Source organism: Podospora pseudoanserina, chromosome 4 (genome assembly GCF_035222485.1).
Source record: "Podospora pseudoanserina strain CBS 124.78 chromosome 4, whole genome shotgun sequence".
Taxonomy (NCBI): Eukaryota; Fungi; Ascomycota; class Sordariomycetes; order Sordariales; family Podosporaceae; genus Podospora; species Podospora pseudoanserina.
The window spans coordinates 791,872-808,627 of NC_085923.1; the positions used below are offsets into that span (position 1 = coordinate 791,872).

Sequence of the window (16,756 nt, forward strand, 5' to 3'; positions counted from 1 at the left end):
TGGTTTCTTGCTTTGGCGACGGAAGATGGTACTGGAATAGGAGTGGCAGGGACTCCCATAGGCAGGCTGTCCTTTAAGAATATCGGCTTCAAGGAGCTCAAAACCGTCGAAATACCTGGGTATGAAGCTCATCCAAAACCCATTTATGCGTGGTTGGGTCTACTGGACCAGGCCTCCTCAGAACCTGTCGAGCGCCTGAGACCATAGCTATCGTGCACGTAGGCAGGCATACCGCACTCGAAACAGAAGTCCAAATTATGCATTAAAGTATGTACAAAAACTCCCATTTTCCTATCTCATGTCTCCATCTACTTGGTAGATGGGTTGGGGGACTTGGTGTTCCCAGGAAACTTCCTAAAGATATCCGCAATGTGGTCAATAGGCGCAGCCAACATTCCCATGGCCGACTCGAAATAAGGGTTCTCCCCCGCACTTGGGTGGCTTCTTGATGGAACGAACGCCTTGGTGAGACCAAACTTCTTCGCCATGCCCTCCGACTCGCCCTTGGCCGACTGCAACGCCGCCTCGAGCGCCGGCAGGTCATTCTCCTCCTCCTCCTTGATGTGCTGCGACAAGACCGACCAAAGCTCCTTCAGCTTGGGGACATAGTCTGCCGACTCGGCCTTCATGTTCTGGAATTCCTTGAGGAGCTCTTTTACCTGTTGATTTTTGTTAGTATGACTGTGCTGTATCGGAAGCGCTAAATGGAGATGCTCACTCTGTGATGTTGCTTGCGGTCATCCTCGGCCATGGCGTGGCCCTTGTCGCCCATATGAGACTCAAAAGCGGGATAGACAATCAGCTCTTCGGCGACCGAGTGGCGCGCCAGCTCCCAAGTGAACTGGTTGCCAAAGCGCTGTTGGTGATCGGGGTCATTGGAGTTGATGACTTCGTTGTAGTACTGCTCGAGCTCTCGGTGGTCTTTGGTGATGACTTCGGAGATGGATGTGCCGGGCTTGACGGAGGCTGAGAACTGACGAGCCGCACATGGGAGGGTTTGTTGCCTCCAGGCGCTCATGATAGGGGCTGATACGAGAGGGCGTAGACGCATCATGGTTATTGTGATTGTGGTTGTGGTTGTGGTTGTGGTTGTTTAAGTGTTGTTGTGGCTTGTCGAAGTGGTGAAGCAAGTCGAGAAAATTGATCAATGAGGACTGCGAGATTTGAAATGGCTGTTCGTCAGCTTTGGGACAGGTTCTTAAATATCGGCAACCAATTCTCGGCTCCTTCCCTCTGAATCATTTACATCTAGTCCAATGACGCGTTCATGTGGTGGTGGAGAGTGAAGGTACGACAAGTGAAGTGCTCATGACGTCACCACCCATCTTCATTGATATCACCACATTTTTAATTGGAAGTCGCCTATTCATCTCCGCTTCTTCATCAGCGGAGCCCCGGTTCCGGGCTGGCGACATCTTTCCCTTCTGAAAATGGCAGTCACTTCCTTCCTATCGAGCGTCCCTGTCGCTCGGGACACTCATCCCGGCGCGGGCAGTTTGCTCCTGACAGGCGCCATGTTAGAAGCCCAGACGGGCCGGAGCAGCTGAGAACACCAGGCGAAGGGGTAACGTGTGTAAGAACCCCGACATTGGACGGGAGACATGTGCAATGTGGCCAAAGGCTTCTACAGGTGTTGCAGCCTGGTTCTTTAGCTAGATATTGCAATCCTTTTCATCTGTGCACAAACCAGACGTCTTGTCTAGAACACCCTCGCCCTACCATTCATCAACCGCTCAGCATAATCCACCCCCCTCTTCCTCAAGACAGTCGAGTTCAGCCTCTTCTGATACTCGACAGCCACCGCCTGCAGGTTCCGCACCAGAATATCGGTCGTGAACTGAGCCTCGGGTCTCTTCCAGCCAAGTTCGGTCGGGAGACGCTCGTTTTCTATATTTACCAAGTCAGAAACCGGAACTTCAATGAGTGTGATAGAACGATGCTAAACGTACGGAAAAGGTATTCCACACGCGTCTTCTCGACAGTGAGGGCCTCAGCGTCTCCGAGGATGGAGATGAACGCGGCTGTCTCGCCGAGGATGAAAGCCTCGCCAAGTTGGGAGAGGGAGTATTGAGGATTGGTTGATTTGCATGTCTTCATGCGAGCGACGATGGCAGCGGCACCGCTCTCGACATTCACGATGTCGCCCCAGTGGGAGCGGGTTTCGTCAAAGGCTTCCTGGTTGAAAATGTCGGCGTGGCCGTGGAAGGCGTCGACGCGACTATGAAGACATATATCAGAGCAATCCATTGGAGTTTATGGGGGTGTGACATACGAGAGACTGGCATCATGCTCCAGCACGTTGTGGCGGGTCAAGTGGTCAAGAGAGAACCAGCTAGAGTTCGGCTCCGGGTTCGTGCTGATGGCGAAGTCAAAGAGGAAAGCGGAGATGTTGGCGTCGAAGTTGACAGCGTTGAAGAGGCCGTTGGTGAGGTCATCGAGGGTGATGTATTTGCCGGTACGAGGGAGGAAGCCGTGGTTGGCAAAGGTGTTTAGGAATGGGCATGGCCCACGGACTATGAAAATGTTAGCTGATGCAATCAGGCATCACAGATCTCCCGCTGTGAGAATTACGCACCATCGCCTGCCTTAGGCCCATGCCATTGCTCAAAGGGGTCGCTGTTGGACACATTGACAGCTGCAGCGGCCACCGCCAAAGAAAGAAAGGCTGCAAGTCTCATGATGAATGACAATGATAGTACAAAACCGTCAACCTGTCCTACCTGCCTCTCATCTCAACATTGGCCACGACAAGCTCCGTCTTATATCGATCGTTCTACAGACATGCACCAGGATCTTGGGTAGCACGGCAAGTTCCATCGGACGGCGCATATGGACGCGCAAGCGGCTCGACATCATGCGAACCCGAGCATAGCCTCCTTCGCCCAGGTTTGTAATGTGGTATTCCAGGTTGCACTTTGACTAATTGGAGCCACTTCATTGGGGGAAGTCGGATCCTACACAGTGCCCCAATCCGACCTGATCCAGTCGGATATGGGCCGGCCAGGTGGGTAAAGATCCGCATGAATCAGACAACAACAAAGTCCTGGGACTTTGCATTTCCCTGCGATATCATGCTCGGTAGCATGTAAGGTGGCTTTAAAGCCGAGAATGTGACCTCAATCCGCGGATCGGGGCAAGGCTTTTAAGGGGAAGTAAAATGCCGATCCAGCGGTTCAAAGGCGGGCAGACGAGGGTTGTGTCTTCCTGTCACCTACCTATTTACCATGAACGGCATCTCTGGCTCTTGGAGGAAATGGGCGGAATAGCACAAGCTGAGATTGGGTCTTTAGAAGGTTGCAGTGCTGAGATTGAACATTGAGACCCAATCCAGGACTAACCTTTGTCAAAGCACGCCATCAATGTGCCTTTTCGAAACTGCAAGGCATTCTTCGGACTCTTTAAGTCGATGCCCGCCGGGCGCCTGATCCTTCACCGACTTTCCCCGGTAACCCTTCGAGAATACGAGGACCCTTATACCCATGCATTCTGCGTTGTATCTCTGCCTACTTGACACTGCAAAGCTACAGACGACATGCGTGGTGGCTTAAACCCAACAGCTGACGTGGCTTGCTGTTGTGAGAACAGAGGCTGAACTGTTGCCAAGACATACGTTGGGAGGATGCCAAAATCGATTCTGATTTCTTCCCAGACACGATACGACGTTACGTCTCGAAGAGTTGATTGTTGAATTGAGAAGGAAAATTTGTCGGGGGGCCTGCAGTTCCATGATGTTTTAACCTGGTTACACCGTCGATGTCATGAACCCCCGGCTCGGTGAAGACTCCAAATATGGCGATGACACGATGAGACAAGGCTGTGCATGAGAATTCAAATAATAACACGATACAACTCTCTTGCTTGCAAGAGCCGCCATTGCTAGCCCCAATACAGGCCTGTAAGGTACCTAGGTCCATGATGGAGTGGGAAGACTACAAACTCGTGAGCTCCGGAGTCCCTTCAGCACGCGGGGCAGAGAACCTCGTCTCGACAAAACATTTCACCAGACCCTCCTCCCTCTTCTCCTGCAACTTATATGCCTTTGCTATATCATCAATCTTGAACCGATGCGTCAACATGATGGAGGGATCGATCTCTCCTTTTTCAACCATCTCGAGAAGCTCCTCCCAATCTAAAGCAATGTTAGCCACTGAAGCGGTCACTAAAGATATGAGCAAACTTACATCTCTGCACCGGAGCCTGTCCACACCCGATCAAGTAAATACCAAGCTCCATTAGCGCACCGACGTTGAAATGGTTAGTGAACCCGACGTAATCACCAATGATGCCGACTCTCCCAAACTTCTTGGTCGCGTACAGACATTCATTGATCATCTCGCTTGTATCCTGCTCCGCCCCAATCGCCATCTCCAGCTTGTGCGCCCATCCTTTGGCGTACTCTCCTCCGCTCGCATCAATGCTGACATCAACACCCCCAGGCACCATTTCGTGTATCTTTGTCGGCACTGTCTGTCCAGACTCCAATGTTGCATAGTTGATGGTCTCTAGCCCCGGGATCTTGTACTTTGCGTACTCGGTCCGCCAGTTGCTGTCGATACCAATAACACGTGTCGCACCCTTCTTCTTTGCCCAAAAGCACGCCATGAAGCCGATGGGACCGAGGCCCCAGATGGCGACTGTGTCTCCCTCGTTGACGCCGGTGTAGACCACGCTGTGGTACGAAGTGGGCAGCACATCAGAGAGATACAGTGCCTTTTCATCCGGGACGTTGTCAGGGATCTTTAGGAGGTTGTTCTCAGCCAGCGGGATCCTGACGTACTCGGCCTGTCCGCCCGCATACCCCCCCGTCAAGTGTGAGTAACCAAAGATGCCGCCCATGCGCCCGCCATAAAGCTTGGCGTGAAGAGTTGAGGCATTCGTCTTTTCGCATGCAGTAGGGAGCTTGTCCTTGCAGTAACTACACTCGCCGCAAGAGATGCAAAAGCTGTTCACCACCCGATCACCAACAGCGAGCTTGGTGATCGACGGTCCCACCGACTCGACAACGCCGCAGAACTCGTGTCCCAGAATATCGCCCTTTTCGACCTGCACCACCACTCCATGCATCAGGTGTACGTCGCTGCCGCAGACGGTGGAACCAGTGACCTTGAGGATGACATCGTGGTCGTCGACGATCTTGGGCTTGGACGTCTCGATGACTCGTACGTCGTTCTTGCCCATCCAAGCGAGGGCTTTCATCTTCGCGCCGCTGTCGTCCGTGTACCGGCCGCCGTCGCGGTCAGGGTTAGAGATATCGGTGTGAGCCGCACGGTTTTGGTCACCGTGTCCGAGGGCCATCTCGGCCAGCCTGGCCGTCATGTTCTCTGCAACCATGGTGGATGATCTGTCGATATATGTAAATAGGGTACCTTGGGTCGTGAGAGATACCGGACAGTGGATTTGTGGGGAGAAGACATGAGTTCGGCGACGGTAACAGTGCTGCCGTCATATGGACAGGAGTTGTCTTGGCATCCATATCTTCAACCAAATCGTCGACGTCACGACATGTTGCGTGCGGAGAAAACTCTCCGGGTTTCGAGAGTAATGTTGGCTTAAAATTTGCGACTTCCTTCAAGGTAAATCCCCAAATTGACCGGCGCATAAATACATGGTCAGCGGGGTTTGTGGCTGAGAGGGAGGGGAGGGGCAACAGCCTTGGGCTCTTACCAAGATTCAAATAAAGATTGAGAAGAGGAAGGTGCTTTGATGAATATCAAACGAGGAAGGTGCTTTTGAGTATCACGCCATATTTGCTCGTCTCTCCTGCTATGACAGCAACAGTTGTGGCTGGGGCTATCGATGGTGCTAGTAAGCTACTGAGCAAAGGTTTGTTCCCTAAACAAGCTTGACTATCTTCCTGGGGCCGCTAGCTACAACGGCGCTTCCATTCATGACACCATGAACATAGCAATCTCTAACAAACTCCCAACCGCCGTTCACCGTCTCCCACGAACGAAGAACATACGGCGTTGGGGCCCCATCGATCAGCCACACAGCATCACCGGGTTTTGCATGTCTCAAGGATGAGACACACATAGCCATTCCGTGTTACCGCGACCTTCCTTCCCCGCCAAGCTCTGGATATGAGTTCACTATATCTGCGTCTCGCCATCATGCCTTCAATATAGTCGTCCTCAGCTGGTGGTTCCCTCGATTGGTTTCCACCAGTCGATACATCTTCTCGTACAGCCTCATGGTTAGCAGCCACCGGTCGTAAAGGCCGCGAACTGAATCTGGGGCAGGCCATTCTGTCTCAGTGCGATCGCCAATCAGCAATCTGATGAAGACATCCTCTATCGAGGTGGGCTCCGCACTCTTTCGGTACCTATCAACAGCCTGACTCGACGACATGACCATTTCCCGAGAAGCCTTGAACACCCTGGCGAGCTTAGCATCGAGTCAAGGGGCGTGAGGTGGCGCAAGCTCGGCGACGAGGTCCAGTTCCGCTCCTCGAAGAACCAAAGGACCGTTAGCAAACGAGGGGAGATCCAGAACGTTGGGAGTCCCACCCGCGCGGTAAGGGGGTTGACCAGAGATGCACCCAAGGGGTTCAGCATGACGAGCAAGGCTCCAGTCCGGTACCCACGATTGAGGACATTGTAATGCATTGACATCGATGCACCCTGTCCCTGCATGTGACAACAGCTCGAAAAGACCACCCTCTTCAATCATTCGCAGTGCAGCATCCAAATACACCTCATTGGTGTTCTTGGAGTAGTTGGGTTGCGTGAAACGACTGCCTTCGCCTTTGGCGGCGAGCCCATGGACTCCAAAAACCTTGTCCCGCAGATCACTTGCTCTGAGTAGATGGGCCGTCGACATGACATCTTTGAATTGCGGCAGTCCCTTTCCCACAACGCGTCTTACTCTCCAGTGCTGCATGCAACATACAGTGCCAGCATGGAAAATTCCGCAGAGTCATTTTGTTCTTCCAGCAATCTGTACTCTGCGTCCACTCCAATGCTATCCGGAGACGAACATTTGATTCAACAATCGCAAGCGCTCGATAGAAGTCGTCCCAGTTGCAACACATCCGTCCATACATGACACGAGCCTCGGAAGCGAGAACAGCTTCCTGGACCACCCAGATGCGCTCGAACCACTCATGCTCGAGGAGATGCATAAGCGGAAGTCAGCAGGCAGTGAAGCGATACTTGCCCGCCTCCCGATATGCCTTGAGATTGTCCCTTGTAAACGAAGTGTTGATGCGAAGCTGGTCAATCAGGCGGAAGGCAAGGGTGGCCAAGACACTCTTTAGTATCCTGTCGAAAGAATCAACTTCCGTGATCCGCTTCGGCAACCAGCGAATGACCCGGTTCAGCGTTGTCCAGCTCATCTCTCTCGAAGGTGAGCCAAGCCAGATGGTGACCAGGGATGCGGATGAGTCAATATCTCCTATCAAGTACACCTGGTACGACTTTTCGTTTTCCGAGAGCTGGTCAATGCAGATTGAGTCTATCCAGATCAATCGCGGGAGGAGAGTAAATCGGAGGTCTCCAAGAAGCTCAAAGACATTGGGCGCGACGCGCAATGTGCAGTCACTGACGATTATGTGCTCGCCGTCATCTCTCTCGGCTTGGGCCCATCTGTATGAGATCGCCTCAAAAGGTGGGGCCGATTTGAGCTCACCTTCGAACAAATTGCATGACATAGCCTTGTGGCGGTGGCCAAGATGAACCAATAAAAGTCGGATGGTGGTCTTCTCTGGAGATAAGGGAGTATAAGTGTATAGCGGCAATTTGGGTTGACTTGGTCGATAAGCGTGGGCTCTTCGCTGATGATGAGCCTTGTTGTACCTCCAGTAGACGTTAATGATATGCTCCGGAACTATCCCACTCAACGCCCCCCGCCCCCAGCCTCCACAAGAAGCACACCTCGACCTGAAACCACTCAAAAACCCGCTGGAGACGCAGCTTGTAAGCGAGGGGTACCAAGATAAAGGTCCAATACGCTTTGATTTCGAGATCGTGAAAGAAGATTACCGGGAACCTGACAAGCCAAAGCCTTCCAACCAGCGAATCACTCCAACAGTGGCTAATAGTAACGAACGCCACCCGAGCATACGGCCGGCCAGCGAGACGGCACTGTCAATCTGGGCAAAGGGATTGATGCCGTATCTCCAGTATGCATGTCCGTACGCGACGACGAGGATTGACAGTGCATATAGGGGTGGTTTTTCGGTGGCGAGCACTGGAAGAAACCACAGATAAGCGGTAAGGAACAAGGAGAGGGGCAGTTGTACTCGACGGTTGATGTGGAGGTTGTGCGTGAGAAGAAAGAAAGAAGTGGTCCCAATCCATTGCCTCTGAGTCGCTTCCAAGGTTGTCTGAAACATCGTTGCGCTGCACTGTCACGTTGCAGGCAGGTTGAAAGAAGCCAAGAGAAACGAAGGCCTTAAGAGGGACTCATGGCAGGGTGGGTGAGGCTCAAACTCCGACCAGGCAGCTGACTATGGCACCAAATGTCGTGGCGCAGCAGCCAAGCAACTGGAAACAAGTTATACACACACCTGCATCATCCATGATATCTACAACTTCGCCCGGATTTCGTCCGTCACACCGCCTGCCCTTTCAGCTCTAAACACAACCTGATGCAACGCCGCCGCCTCTGGATCATCAGTCTCCTGTATCCACGCCGACATCACATACCTCCTTCCCCCACCCACAACAACCTCAACCTGACTCCCCGGCCAAGGCGACGCCTTCCTCCACAACTCCCCAGGCAGCTGCTCCCAATAATGAATATCGCTCGCCTCCGTCCGTCCAAGAAACCACTCATACAACTCCGCTTCCTTCTCCTGCAAAAAAAGCTGCACAGCGGGCCTCTTGGCGCGCTGGTCAACCAACATCAGCAACTCCACCCTTGTACCATCTTGGAAGATGGCAAAGGCTGATATCGCCAGTACTAGCAACCGTTTGTTGGAACGGAAGAACAAACGCCGGGTTTCGTCCCAGTGGCTCTCTGGCCGAGCTCTTCCCGGCCAGACCGTGATTTTCTCTGGGGCCCGGGGGTCTGTGGTGGTGGTGAGATGTTGGAGTGGAAAGGCGATTGCATCCACCGGTGAGGTTATATTCAGTGGTTGGGTAGCGGTATCGTCCAGCTGGATATAAAAGCTTCTTCTGCAGGTTGTCAGCAGAACAGAACCTTCTGGCTCGGATAGCACTCGTAAGGGGCAGTTTCTGCGGACGAAGAAGTCGGGGCCGTTTTTGTTGAGGGTGATTCCCATCATTCTTCCTCGTTGGCCGGGCGGGCTGGATCGGGGTTTTATCTCCCCTAGACCGAGGAAATAATGCAGGCCTTGGTCTGGTTTGCCGATGTCTTCTTGTGTTAGACGGAGGAGGGAGGAGGTGATACGCAGGCCTTTGTTGGTGACGATGTACTCTGGGTTGATGGAGGCGCTCATGGCGGCGTTGCGGACGCTGAGGATGGAGATGGTTTCGTTTTTGTTGTGGCGGGTGAAGTCGTCTGGGGAGGTGGCGAGTAAGGGGGATCCGGACCTGTGCGGTGTTGTTGAACCTAGAGAAGAAGTGACATGTTTGTTACTTTTCTGCCAAGCAAAGATGGTCATGTCGTTGCTTTTGCGGATAATTTCCTCTTGGAGGCGTCGAAAGGCATTTTCGCCCTCGCCGTAGATCATAGGGAGGTTGACGTCGAAGATCCCGAGCAGACAGTACGCGACATCTTCGGGGCGGGTGGTCTGCCGGTTTGCGGCCCAGGACATGCGGTCTGCGATGGATATTTGGCGGATGGAGGCATGGCCTGTGAGGATGTCGGCTGGGATGCCGGTGATGGATTCGAGCTTGACGATAAGACCGTCTTTGGCGCCTCGCAGGTTCCAGTCCTTGTCGTAGAACTGCACTTTCTCTGGGGCGAGCAGCTCCTGTAGGGTCCAACCACGACGGAACCATCGACAGTTTGGAAGATTGGTCTTTAGCTCTCCGGTGGCGGGAAGATCGGAAAGGTACACGAAGCAGGCGGCGGCCTGTTGATACCAGCGGAACATGGAGTTGATGCTTTCTGTCAGTTCGGCATTGTTCATCTTGTCGATGCAGCAAGTGTCGACCCATGCCCAGTCGAGCCGCTGTTCGGCTGCTATCCTGCAGGACTCCTGTAATTTTCGGTATCCTTGTTTCGACTGCAGCGAAGGTATTTGGTCCCGGACATCTTGATGTGAGACTTCTTCTCCGTCCCAAGTGTGCGACAAGATGGCGTAGGGCGGCCGGCGGCCAAAGAACTGCTTGAAGGCGAGGGTTCGGGTATTGAGGAGACGCATGTTTGTTTGCCCGGCGCGACCTCGAGTGGATCTGAGAGGTCAACCTGGTTGGGGGAATGGGCCGGAAAATGGGGTCTGGACGAATTTTACGGAGCGTTTCCCCCGCTTCTATCACGTATGGAAATGTTGGGCTCAGCCTCAGCTAATTGTCAGCCAGAATCGAGGAACCTCTTATTGGCTGGGATCGGAGGCAGCCGATTTGTGCGTACCTTAGCTTCGAGGTTGTCAAATGGCGATAGCAACGAGCCACATGAACGCTGAAAGCTCATACTCACGATCAACAATGAGACAGTCGAATCATTCCAGCTCCCGGCCTCTTTGCGGGATATGTCGAGAAATATCACTGGATCAAATGGGCGTGTCGGATGACCGCAAGATGCAGCGTCACCAGCCTACCTACCTCGCCCTGAAACAATCCATGGACCATGGATGTGTGCTTTGTCGCTTTATCTGGCACGCCCTGGGGCAAAGCAATTCGCGAGAGGGGGACCGAGGAAGTGACGTTCTAGCTCACGTGTCCGAGAAATATCCCGGCAGAGAGATCTCTCTTGTCGTTTGGCCGGGCGTTACCCCAACAGGATATTTGGATCGCATCCAGATCATCACATCTGGGGAGATCCCTGATGCGGATACTGACGATGAGGATGGTGATGATGGGCCCGCTGATCCGAGCATGCACCCCGACCATCAGTTCGCTTTGTCTGGGGTGCTTGACATTTTCGCATATGCAGGTATGAAAGTGTAGTGTCTCAATCAACTGAGAATTTGACTGACTGTCTGCCAAGATGACCCTGCTGCGAACCACGGTGGTGTCACTGGTCGACCGTTGCCGATGACAGACGGCAGTTCAAACGATGACTTTGCGTTTGCCACTCAATGTCTTCAAAAATGTCTGAGCAATCACTCCGGGTGTGGTCGACGAGACGAGATTCCACGTCTCCCTACTCGAGTTCTTGACCTCGGACCATTTGATGGTTCTCGGGTGCCTTACCTGCTACATACTGCTGGTCGACAGGGTCAATATAGCGCATTGAGCCATTGTTGGGGTGGCCATGTGCCAATTACAACGACGAGTGACAATATTGAGGAACATACGAAAGCCATTTCCAACCTGCCTCCGACCTTCAGAGATGCAGCCCGTATTTCGCGGAGGCTAGGAATTCGATATCTGTGGATTGACTCGTTGTGCATTCTCCAAGACTCCAAAGAGGACTGGGAGAAGGAATCAGCCATGATGGGAGAGATTTACAAACACAGCGTGCTGACAATAGCCGCAAGAGCAGCCAGAAATGCCCGGGATGGCTGTTTCATCACAAGACACCGTGATGTCCCAGCATGTCGACTCGAGTACCGAAGCCCGGACGATCAGTTGGTGGGCAGCATCTACGTTCGGGATCCCACATTCGAAATTGAACGTCTGACACAGACACCCCTTGACAGCCGTGGTTGGGTACTGCAGGAAAAGCTCCTGTCGCCTCGCATACTTTACTACGGAGCTCAGCAGCTGTACTGGGAGTGCAGACATACCTCGATCCGCCAAGATGGGAAATACCATTACATCCAACAAGACGCTGTGCAACCTGCCATGTGGAAGGAAAGGATGGACATATTTGCGCCATACCAGTCCGTATACCCCAACTTCAACAGAATACCACCAGACTGGACCGAAGCAAAGCATGAGCTCGCAGCGAGGATGAGACAGTGGTACAATTTAGTTGAGGAGTACAGCGGGCGCCAGCTCTCTTTTCATACCGACAAGCTGCCTGCCATAGCTGGCATTGCCAAGGAATGGGCCAAGTCTGTTGACTTGTTTTACATTGCTGGACTCTGGCGAGAGGACATTCTGGCGGGACTTCTCTGGTACGGAGGGAAAACGGCAACGAATCCCCCGGCCTCGAGTACACTGCCGTCCTGGTCTTGGGCGCGCTACAGTGGCAAGGTCAGCTTTTGGGCCGCTCGCGATTCCACCTTTGGGTTTTCGGATTACTCTTGTGAGTTTGTCGACCTGTCTTTCCGTGCGAGTGGTGCACTGGGAAACTACGGCGATGTAGTGGGAGCAAAGCTGGAGCTACGAGGGCGTATTCTTCCTGTGCGTCACGCGACGAGAATAAGTCTGGGGAAGAACTTCATTGTTGGACCGAATATCTTTGGTTATGGTGGGGAGCAGATTGGGGTGGCCACTTTTGATGTCGCCCCCTCAACATTCGATGCGCTATTTGTTCTGCTTGTCTATGCTGGTGTCGGCAACGTAGGATATGGCGCTTATTATGCAGCAGGTCTACTCATCTTGCCTGTGCCGACAGAGCAGGGCACTTTTATGAGGGTGGGCTATGTCAATATGGAGAAGGGACATGGAGAGGGCTGGTGGGACACAAGATCGGCGGCTGATTATTTTGAGCATATCCCGACGAGGACGTTGTTCTTGATATAGAACGGACTCGGAATGCATTACGACAATCATCAAGAGGAGGCGGCTCTTTGAGATCTGATCGGTAGCTTGGCACCTTCCCGCCATCAAGAAAACCGGCGATTTTATCCGCATTTACCCACCTTCTCCAACCTCCACGTCGTCGCTTCCACCCGCTGGTCAAACTATATCCCAACGTCATATCTTGGCTCAAGAACTTCACACTTCAACATTTCCGCCCAACAGCCCAGCTTCGATGGATCCACCATGCCTGTGCTCTTTGGTCACCGGTACCTGGCTCTCATAGTTGTTGTTGTCCTGGTGGTGTTTTGGTTCTTTGGGCCGCAGGGTCTGCAGTCTGATGGCGGCATTCACTACCCGCGAGTACAGGGCAAGGCCTTCTCCGACGTTCTGAATTCCACACTTGGTGTAAGTATTGCACTGCCACCTGACACTCTTGCCCCCAGGGCAGCTGGCTGATATTCTGAACAGTTCCAGGAGATATTCGTCATCAACCTCCCAGAGAGATCAGACAGACGCGATGCCATGACTTTGGCCGCTGCTTTGACGAGGCTTGACGTCAAATGGATCGACGGTATTGACGGCAAGGACGTGCCTGAGAGGGTTCTACCAGGTGACAGCTGGGACAAGAAGATCTCAAAGGGAAATAAGGGGTCCTGGAGGGCGCATATGAATGCGTTGCAGCGGTGGGCTTATATTACTTCCCTTGGATGGAAATGTTCATTCTGATATATGATGACAGCGTTGTGCAAGATAACTTAACCAGCGCCCTTATCCTCGAAGACGACGCAGACTGGGACATCCGGCTCAAAGAACAGATGCAAGTTTTTGCTCAGGCTGCGAGAGCCTTCACTCAACCAGCCCCGAGAACGAGATCGACGCTTGCAGACACCGAGGGCCGTTCCGAACTCTCGGTCTCTCAGATACCGATAAATCTTCGCTCGCGCCTTACACCGTACGGGGACAGCTGGGATGTCCTGTGGTTGGGTCATTGCGGCACGGAATTTCCATCTGCCTCTACTATTGTCGCCCACAAAAGCAAAACGCCAACAATGAACAGAGTCCCGTTGTTGCGAGTTACCATCCCCAGCGATGTCACCGTGCCTGATGCCAAGCATCTGAAGGCGCATCCCTTTGCCCTCCAAGACTCGCTTGCCAAAGAGTACGCACCCCACACGAGAGTCGTGCATGCCTCGGACAAGACAACGTGCACCCAAGCATACGCTGTCAGTCAACAAGGTGCTCGGAAGTTGCTATACCAGTTCGGGTTGAAGACGTTGACGGCAGGGTGGGATTTGATGCTGGGGGACTGGTGTGATGGACTTTATCCTCGAGAGACCGGGAACCGACCGGTTTGCGTTACTGTGCAGCCTCCGCTGTTCAGTCATCACTATGGCAAGGGGGCAGCTTCGGATATCACGGCGCCTGGGGGTGGGTTTGTGAATAAGGATAAGGAGATGACGCCGTATGTGAGGTTGAGTGTGAGGGTGAATATGGAGAGGTTGGTGCAGGGTGTGGGGATGGGGGATTTAATTGATCAGTGGGAGGATGCGGAATGAGATGGATATCTGATCAAGAATGGTTCAAGATGGGTGCGAGCACTTGGGCTTTGACGTAATATTACCATGTTATTGGTCTTGAGTCGAGATGGCAGAAAAATGAAATCTTGCTAGGCCAGCTACCAGATACCCGTATGTACCTCATGGCCGCATTGTGGGTAACATATTCAGATAGATATTTTCACCGCCCACTTCCAACGGTTTAAGCAGTGAGAGCTCTGGAGCGACATCGAGCCATGGAATCCATGGAGAGGTGTTCAGTCTGTATCCACCCCCCTCCACTTCCAAGCAAACATGATGGTTCCACCGCTACACATTGGTCAGTATCATGGGTGGTCCTTGCGATGTCGTGTTGATGCACTTACCAAGGATACCCGCCCTTCAGAAACAACGGACCCTCTTTCTCATCCACAACGCCACCAAACACCCTCAGCGCATCATCTCTTGTACGGCGGGAGTGAAACTCGACTCTGACGTAAGTCTCGTCCGGATTCTTGTGAATGAGAGTGGTAGAGAAGACTCCCATGGCCTTGCCCATTATATAGCCGCGGCCGTGGTCACCTTTCCACTCCTCAAAGGTAGGCTCGCTGAGAGGGCCGAGGAGGAGGACGTCTGGCTGCTCGGCATCACCATCAAACGGGTAGGGTGGGATGGTACGGGTGCTGTAGAAGTTGGGTGCCACAGGCTGGGTATTGAACAGTGAGGGTATGCCGAACCATTCGTAGAGGGCGTCGATTGGGGCGGTCGTAGCATTGAGAGAGTTAGACTGCTCCATGGTGACGGGCACTTGCTCATCACTGAGACTGTCGGTAGTCTCAGCCATACCCAGACCCCCTTCAACATTGTTACTGCCCATCTCCTCAAAATCAAGTAAATCACCCTCTTCTGTCCCCTCTTCATCATCAGTGTCCTTGTTGCTGGTATCGGGCGTCCAAATCACCATCTCCATCCCGCTTGATCTTTCCGTCTCAACCCCCCCCTTATCACCTTCTTCCTCAACAACAGGAGCACTATCCACCACCACCCCAAAGAAAAGTTGCATCCCTGTCAAGACCGCTGCCTTGTTCTTGGCGGCTTTCAACGCTCCTTCCTGCAGCCCGTACTCGCGGCCTTTGTTCCAGGATTCTTTGAGCTGCTTGTCGATTTGAGTGTTGTCGGAGGAAGGAGCGTTGGTGAGGGCAGTGGTGTCGTGTTGGGTGTTGAGGAAATTAAAGGGTGTGAGATCGGGAGTCGAAGAGAGGGTTGGAAGGACGGTGGGAGGGGGTTTGATGAGTTGGGCTATGTCACCCCATACTGGGTCGATGGGGGGGTAGAGGGAGAGGATGGGGTGGTTGTGGAGAGTGGTCATTTTGGGGTTGCTGATGTAGATTGGTGGTGGAAGAAAGGATGGTGGTTGAAAAAAGGATGGTGGTTGAAAAAAGGATGGTGGTTGAAAAAAGGATGGTGGTTGAAAAAAGGATGGTGGTTGAAGAGACGATGATGGGCAGTGGTGTGAGTATCGAGGGCCGGGGGGCATTGGGTTGAACTGACGGGGTGGAAGAAATAATAGCTGAGGGATTATACGGTGGAAGGATGGGAAAATAAGCATAGAGAAGCTAGGGAAGGTGGAGACGGGGCCTGCTTCGTTTGAGGATCGCCCATTTTTGACTGCTTTTCCTGGAGCTGTATCATGTGTTGGGACTCAGATGAGGGACTTTTTTGCTTCTCAGGGACGATGAGAGCAGAGAGACATTTTGCCATCTGGTTCTTGCCAAATATTCTGGGAAAAATGGCAAGATGCGATGCTGGGCAGAGAAGGCTGTTGCAGCACTTCCAAGGTTAGCTGTCCACCAAGAGATTTCGTTTCATGTCTAGGGAGATGATGAGTTTCAGTCGTTTCCACTTGTTGGTCGTTGAGGGAGATAGGCTCTCAGCTTCTCCATTTGGTCACGTATGTACCCAACTCTCAAGTGCATTGAACTCATGGGATATGCCTTCCATTTCGAGTAGCAAGGCTGGGCCTGACATCCAAGATTGAAAATACTGATATGGTCAATCTTGAGTACGGGACTCATGGACATAACATTTTCTAGGCTTGTAAGCTTTGGACGATCCCTGCCTAGGTCGTAAGTCTCCAAAGATAAGGTACGTACGTAGTTTACCTTACATTGATAGGCGTCACGAAAGTTCTCAAAGGTTACCAACAGGCTCGTTAAGGTTTGGGTACAGATGACAAACTCAAGTCAGTACCTATAAATGCAGCCTTTTGCCCGTTGCAATTTTTCTTTTGACCAACAGCCTTTCTCACCTACCTACCCACCCACCGACAAAATACTTCTCAATCGACTGCAAACACCCAACTTGGGGAGCAGCCATGACCGACGACGACGCCGACTCAGATCATGAGCCTTTTCCCGAATCGCGCCGCAGCAAACCATATCCCATGGACGACTTGGACAAGAGTGCCATTCTCCGTGTTGTTTCTTGGCATAACCCGGAGCTTGATGAGCAGGGGCATGA

At 52.7% G+C, this 16,756-nt stretch overlaps 9 protein-coding genes across 9 annotated transcripts; 2 read left to right on the forward strand and 7 right to left on the reverse strand.

Annotated features, from left to right (window-relative positions):
* Positions 1-227: 227 nt before the first annotated feature.
* QC764_000360 (uncharacterized protein) lies at positions 228-1,288 on the reverse strand. The gene is made up of 2 exons (XM_062939747.1): positions 719-1,288; positions 228-659 (listed from the first exon to the last, which is right to left on the reverse strand). Exons 1-2 carry the CDS (start codon positions 1,052-1,054, stop codon positions 309-311), a joined length of 687 nt encoding a protein of 228 aa, XP_062800125.1. The 5' UTR covers positions 1,055-1,288; the 3' UTR covers positions 228-308.
* A 109-nt stretch (positions 1,289-1,397) lies between these two features.
* Positions 1,398-3,182, reverse strand: QC764_000370 (uncharacterized protein). The gene is made up of 4 exons (XM_062939749.1): positions 2,576-3,182; positions 2,273-2,513; positions 1,950-2,218; positions 1,398-1,887 (listed from the first exon to the last, which is right to left on the reverse strand). Exons 1-4 carry the CDS (start codon positions 2,676-2,678, stop codon positions 1,700-1,702), a joined length of 801 nt encoding a protein of 266 aa, XP_062800126.1. The 5' UTR covers positions 2,679-3,182; the 3' UTR covers positions 1,398-1,699.
* A 661-nt stretch (positions 3,183-3,843) lies between these two features.
* On the reverse strand, positions 3,844-5,596 carry QC764_000390 (uncharacterized protein). The gene is made up of 2 exons (XM_062939751.1): positions 4,182-5,596; positions 3,844-4,129 (listed from the first exon to the last, which is right to left on the reverse strand). Exons 1-2 carry the CDS (start codon positions 5,329-5,331, stop codon positions 3,930-3,932), a joined length of 1,350 nt encoding a protein of 449 aa, XP_062800127.1. The 5' UTR covers positions 5,332-5,596; the 3' UTR covers positions 3,844-3,929.
* A 313-nt stretch (positions 5,597-5,909) lies between these two features.
* Positions 5,910-12,701, forward strand: QC764_000410 (uncharacterized protein; the record flags this gene model as incomplete). The annotated part of the gene is made up of 3 exons (XM_062939758.1): positions 5,910-6,180; positions 6,240-11,001; positions 11,056-12,701. Exons 2-3 carry the CDS (start codon positions 10,500-10,502, stop codon positions 12,699-12,701), a joined length of 2,148 nt encoding a protein of 715 aa, XP_062800128.1. The 5' UTR covers positions 5,910-6,180; positions 6,240-10,499.
* QC764_0062700 (uncharacterized protein) lies at positions 6,397-6,819 on the reverse strand (the record flags this gene model as incomplete). Its single annotated transcript, XM_062940535.1, has 1 exon — positions 6,397-6,819. One exon carries the CDS (start codon positions 6,817-6,819, stop codon positions 6,397-6,399), a length of 423 nt encoding a protein of 140 aa, XP_062800129.1.
* QC764_0062710 (uncharacterized protein) lies at positions 7,130-7,648 on the reverse strand (the record flags this gene model as incomplete). Its single annotated transcript, XM_062940536.1, has 1 exon — positions 7,130-7,648. One exon carries the CDS (start codon positions 7,646-7,648, stop codon positions 7,130-7,132), a length of 519 nt encoding a protein of 172 aa, XP_062800130.1.
* On the reverse strand, positions 8,525-10,270 carry QC764_0062720 (uncharacterized protein; the record flags this gene model as incomplete). Its single annotated transcript, XM_062940537.1, has 1 exon — positions 8,525-10,270. One exon carries the CDS (start codon positions 10,268-10,270, stop codon positions 8,525-8,527), a length of 1,746 nt encoding a protein of 581 aa, XP_062800131.1.
* A 243-nt stretch (positions 12,702-12,944) lies between the features above and the next one.
* Positions 12,945-14,464, forward strand: QC764_000420 (uncharacterized protein; the record flags this gene model as incomplete). Its single annotated transcript, XM_062939759.1, has 3 exons — positions 12,945-13,106; positions 13,170-13,384; positions 13,441-14,464. The coding sequence occupies 3 exons, from the start codon at positions 12,945-12,947 to the stop codon at positions 14,255-14,257; spliced, it is 1,194 nt and encodes a 397-aa protein (XP_062800132.1). The 3' UTR covers positions 14,258-14,464.
* A 154-nt stretch (positions 14,465-14,618) lies between these two features.
* On the reverse strand, positions 14,619-15,845 carry QC764_000430 (uncharacterized protein; the record flags this gene model as incomplete). Its single annotated transcript, XM_062939761.1, has 2 exons — positions 14,619-15,686; positions 15,723-15,845. 2 exons carry the CDS (start codon positions 15,843-15,845, stop codon positions 14,619-14,621), a joined length of 1,191 nt encoding a protein of 396 aa, XP_062800133.1.
* Positions 15,846-16,756: the final 911 nt, after the last annotated feature.

Bases quoted from the DNA above. Each gene is read 5' to 3' on its own strand.
- QC764_000360 (XM_062939747.1), bottom strand. From the start codon at position 1,054: ATGATGCGTCTACGCCCTCTCGTATCAGCCCCTATCATGAGCGCCTGG. The intron at 660-718 runs GTGAGCATCTCC...AAAAATCAACAG, and splicing joins ACCGCAAGCAACATCACAGA to GTAAAAGAGCTCCTCAAGGA.
- QC764_000370 (XM_062939749.1), bottom strand. From the start codon at position 2,678: ATGAGACTTGCAGCCTTTCTTTCTTTGGCGGTGGCCGCTGCAGCTGTC. The intron at 2,514-2,575 runs GTGCGTAATTCT...ACATTTTCATAG, and splicing joins TGGGCCTAAGGCAGGCGATG to TCCGTGGGCCATGCCCATTC. The intron at 2,219-2,272 runs GTATGTCACACC...ATGTCTTCATAG, and splicing joins GAGCATGATGCCAGTCTCTC to TCGCGTCGACGCCTTCCACG.
- QC764_000390 (XM_062939751.1), bottom strand. From the start codon at position 5,331: ATGGTTGCAGAGAACATGACGGCCAGGCTGGCCGAGATGGCCCTCGGA. The intron at 4,130-4,181 runs GTAAGTTTGCTC...ACATTGCTTTAG, and splicing joins ACAGGCTCCGGTGCAGAGAT to ATTGGGAGGAGCTTCTCGAG.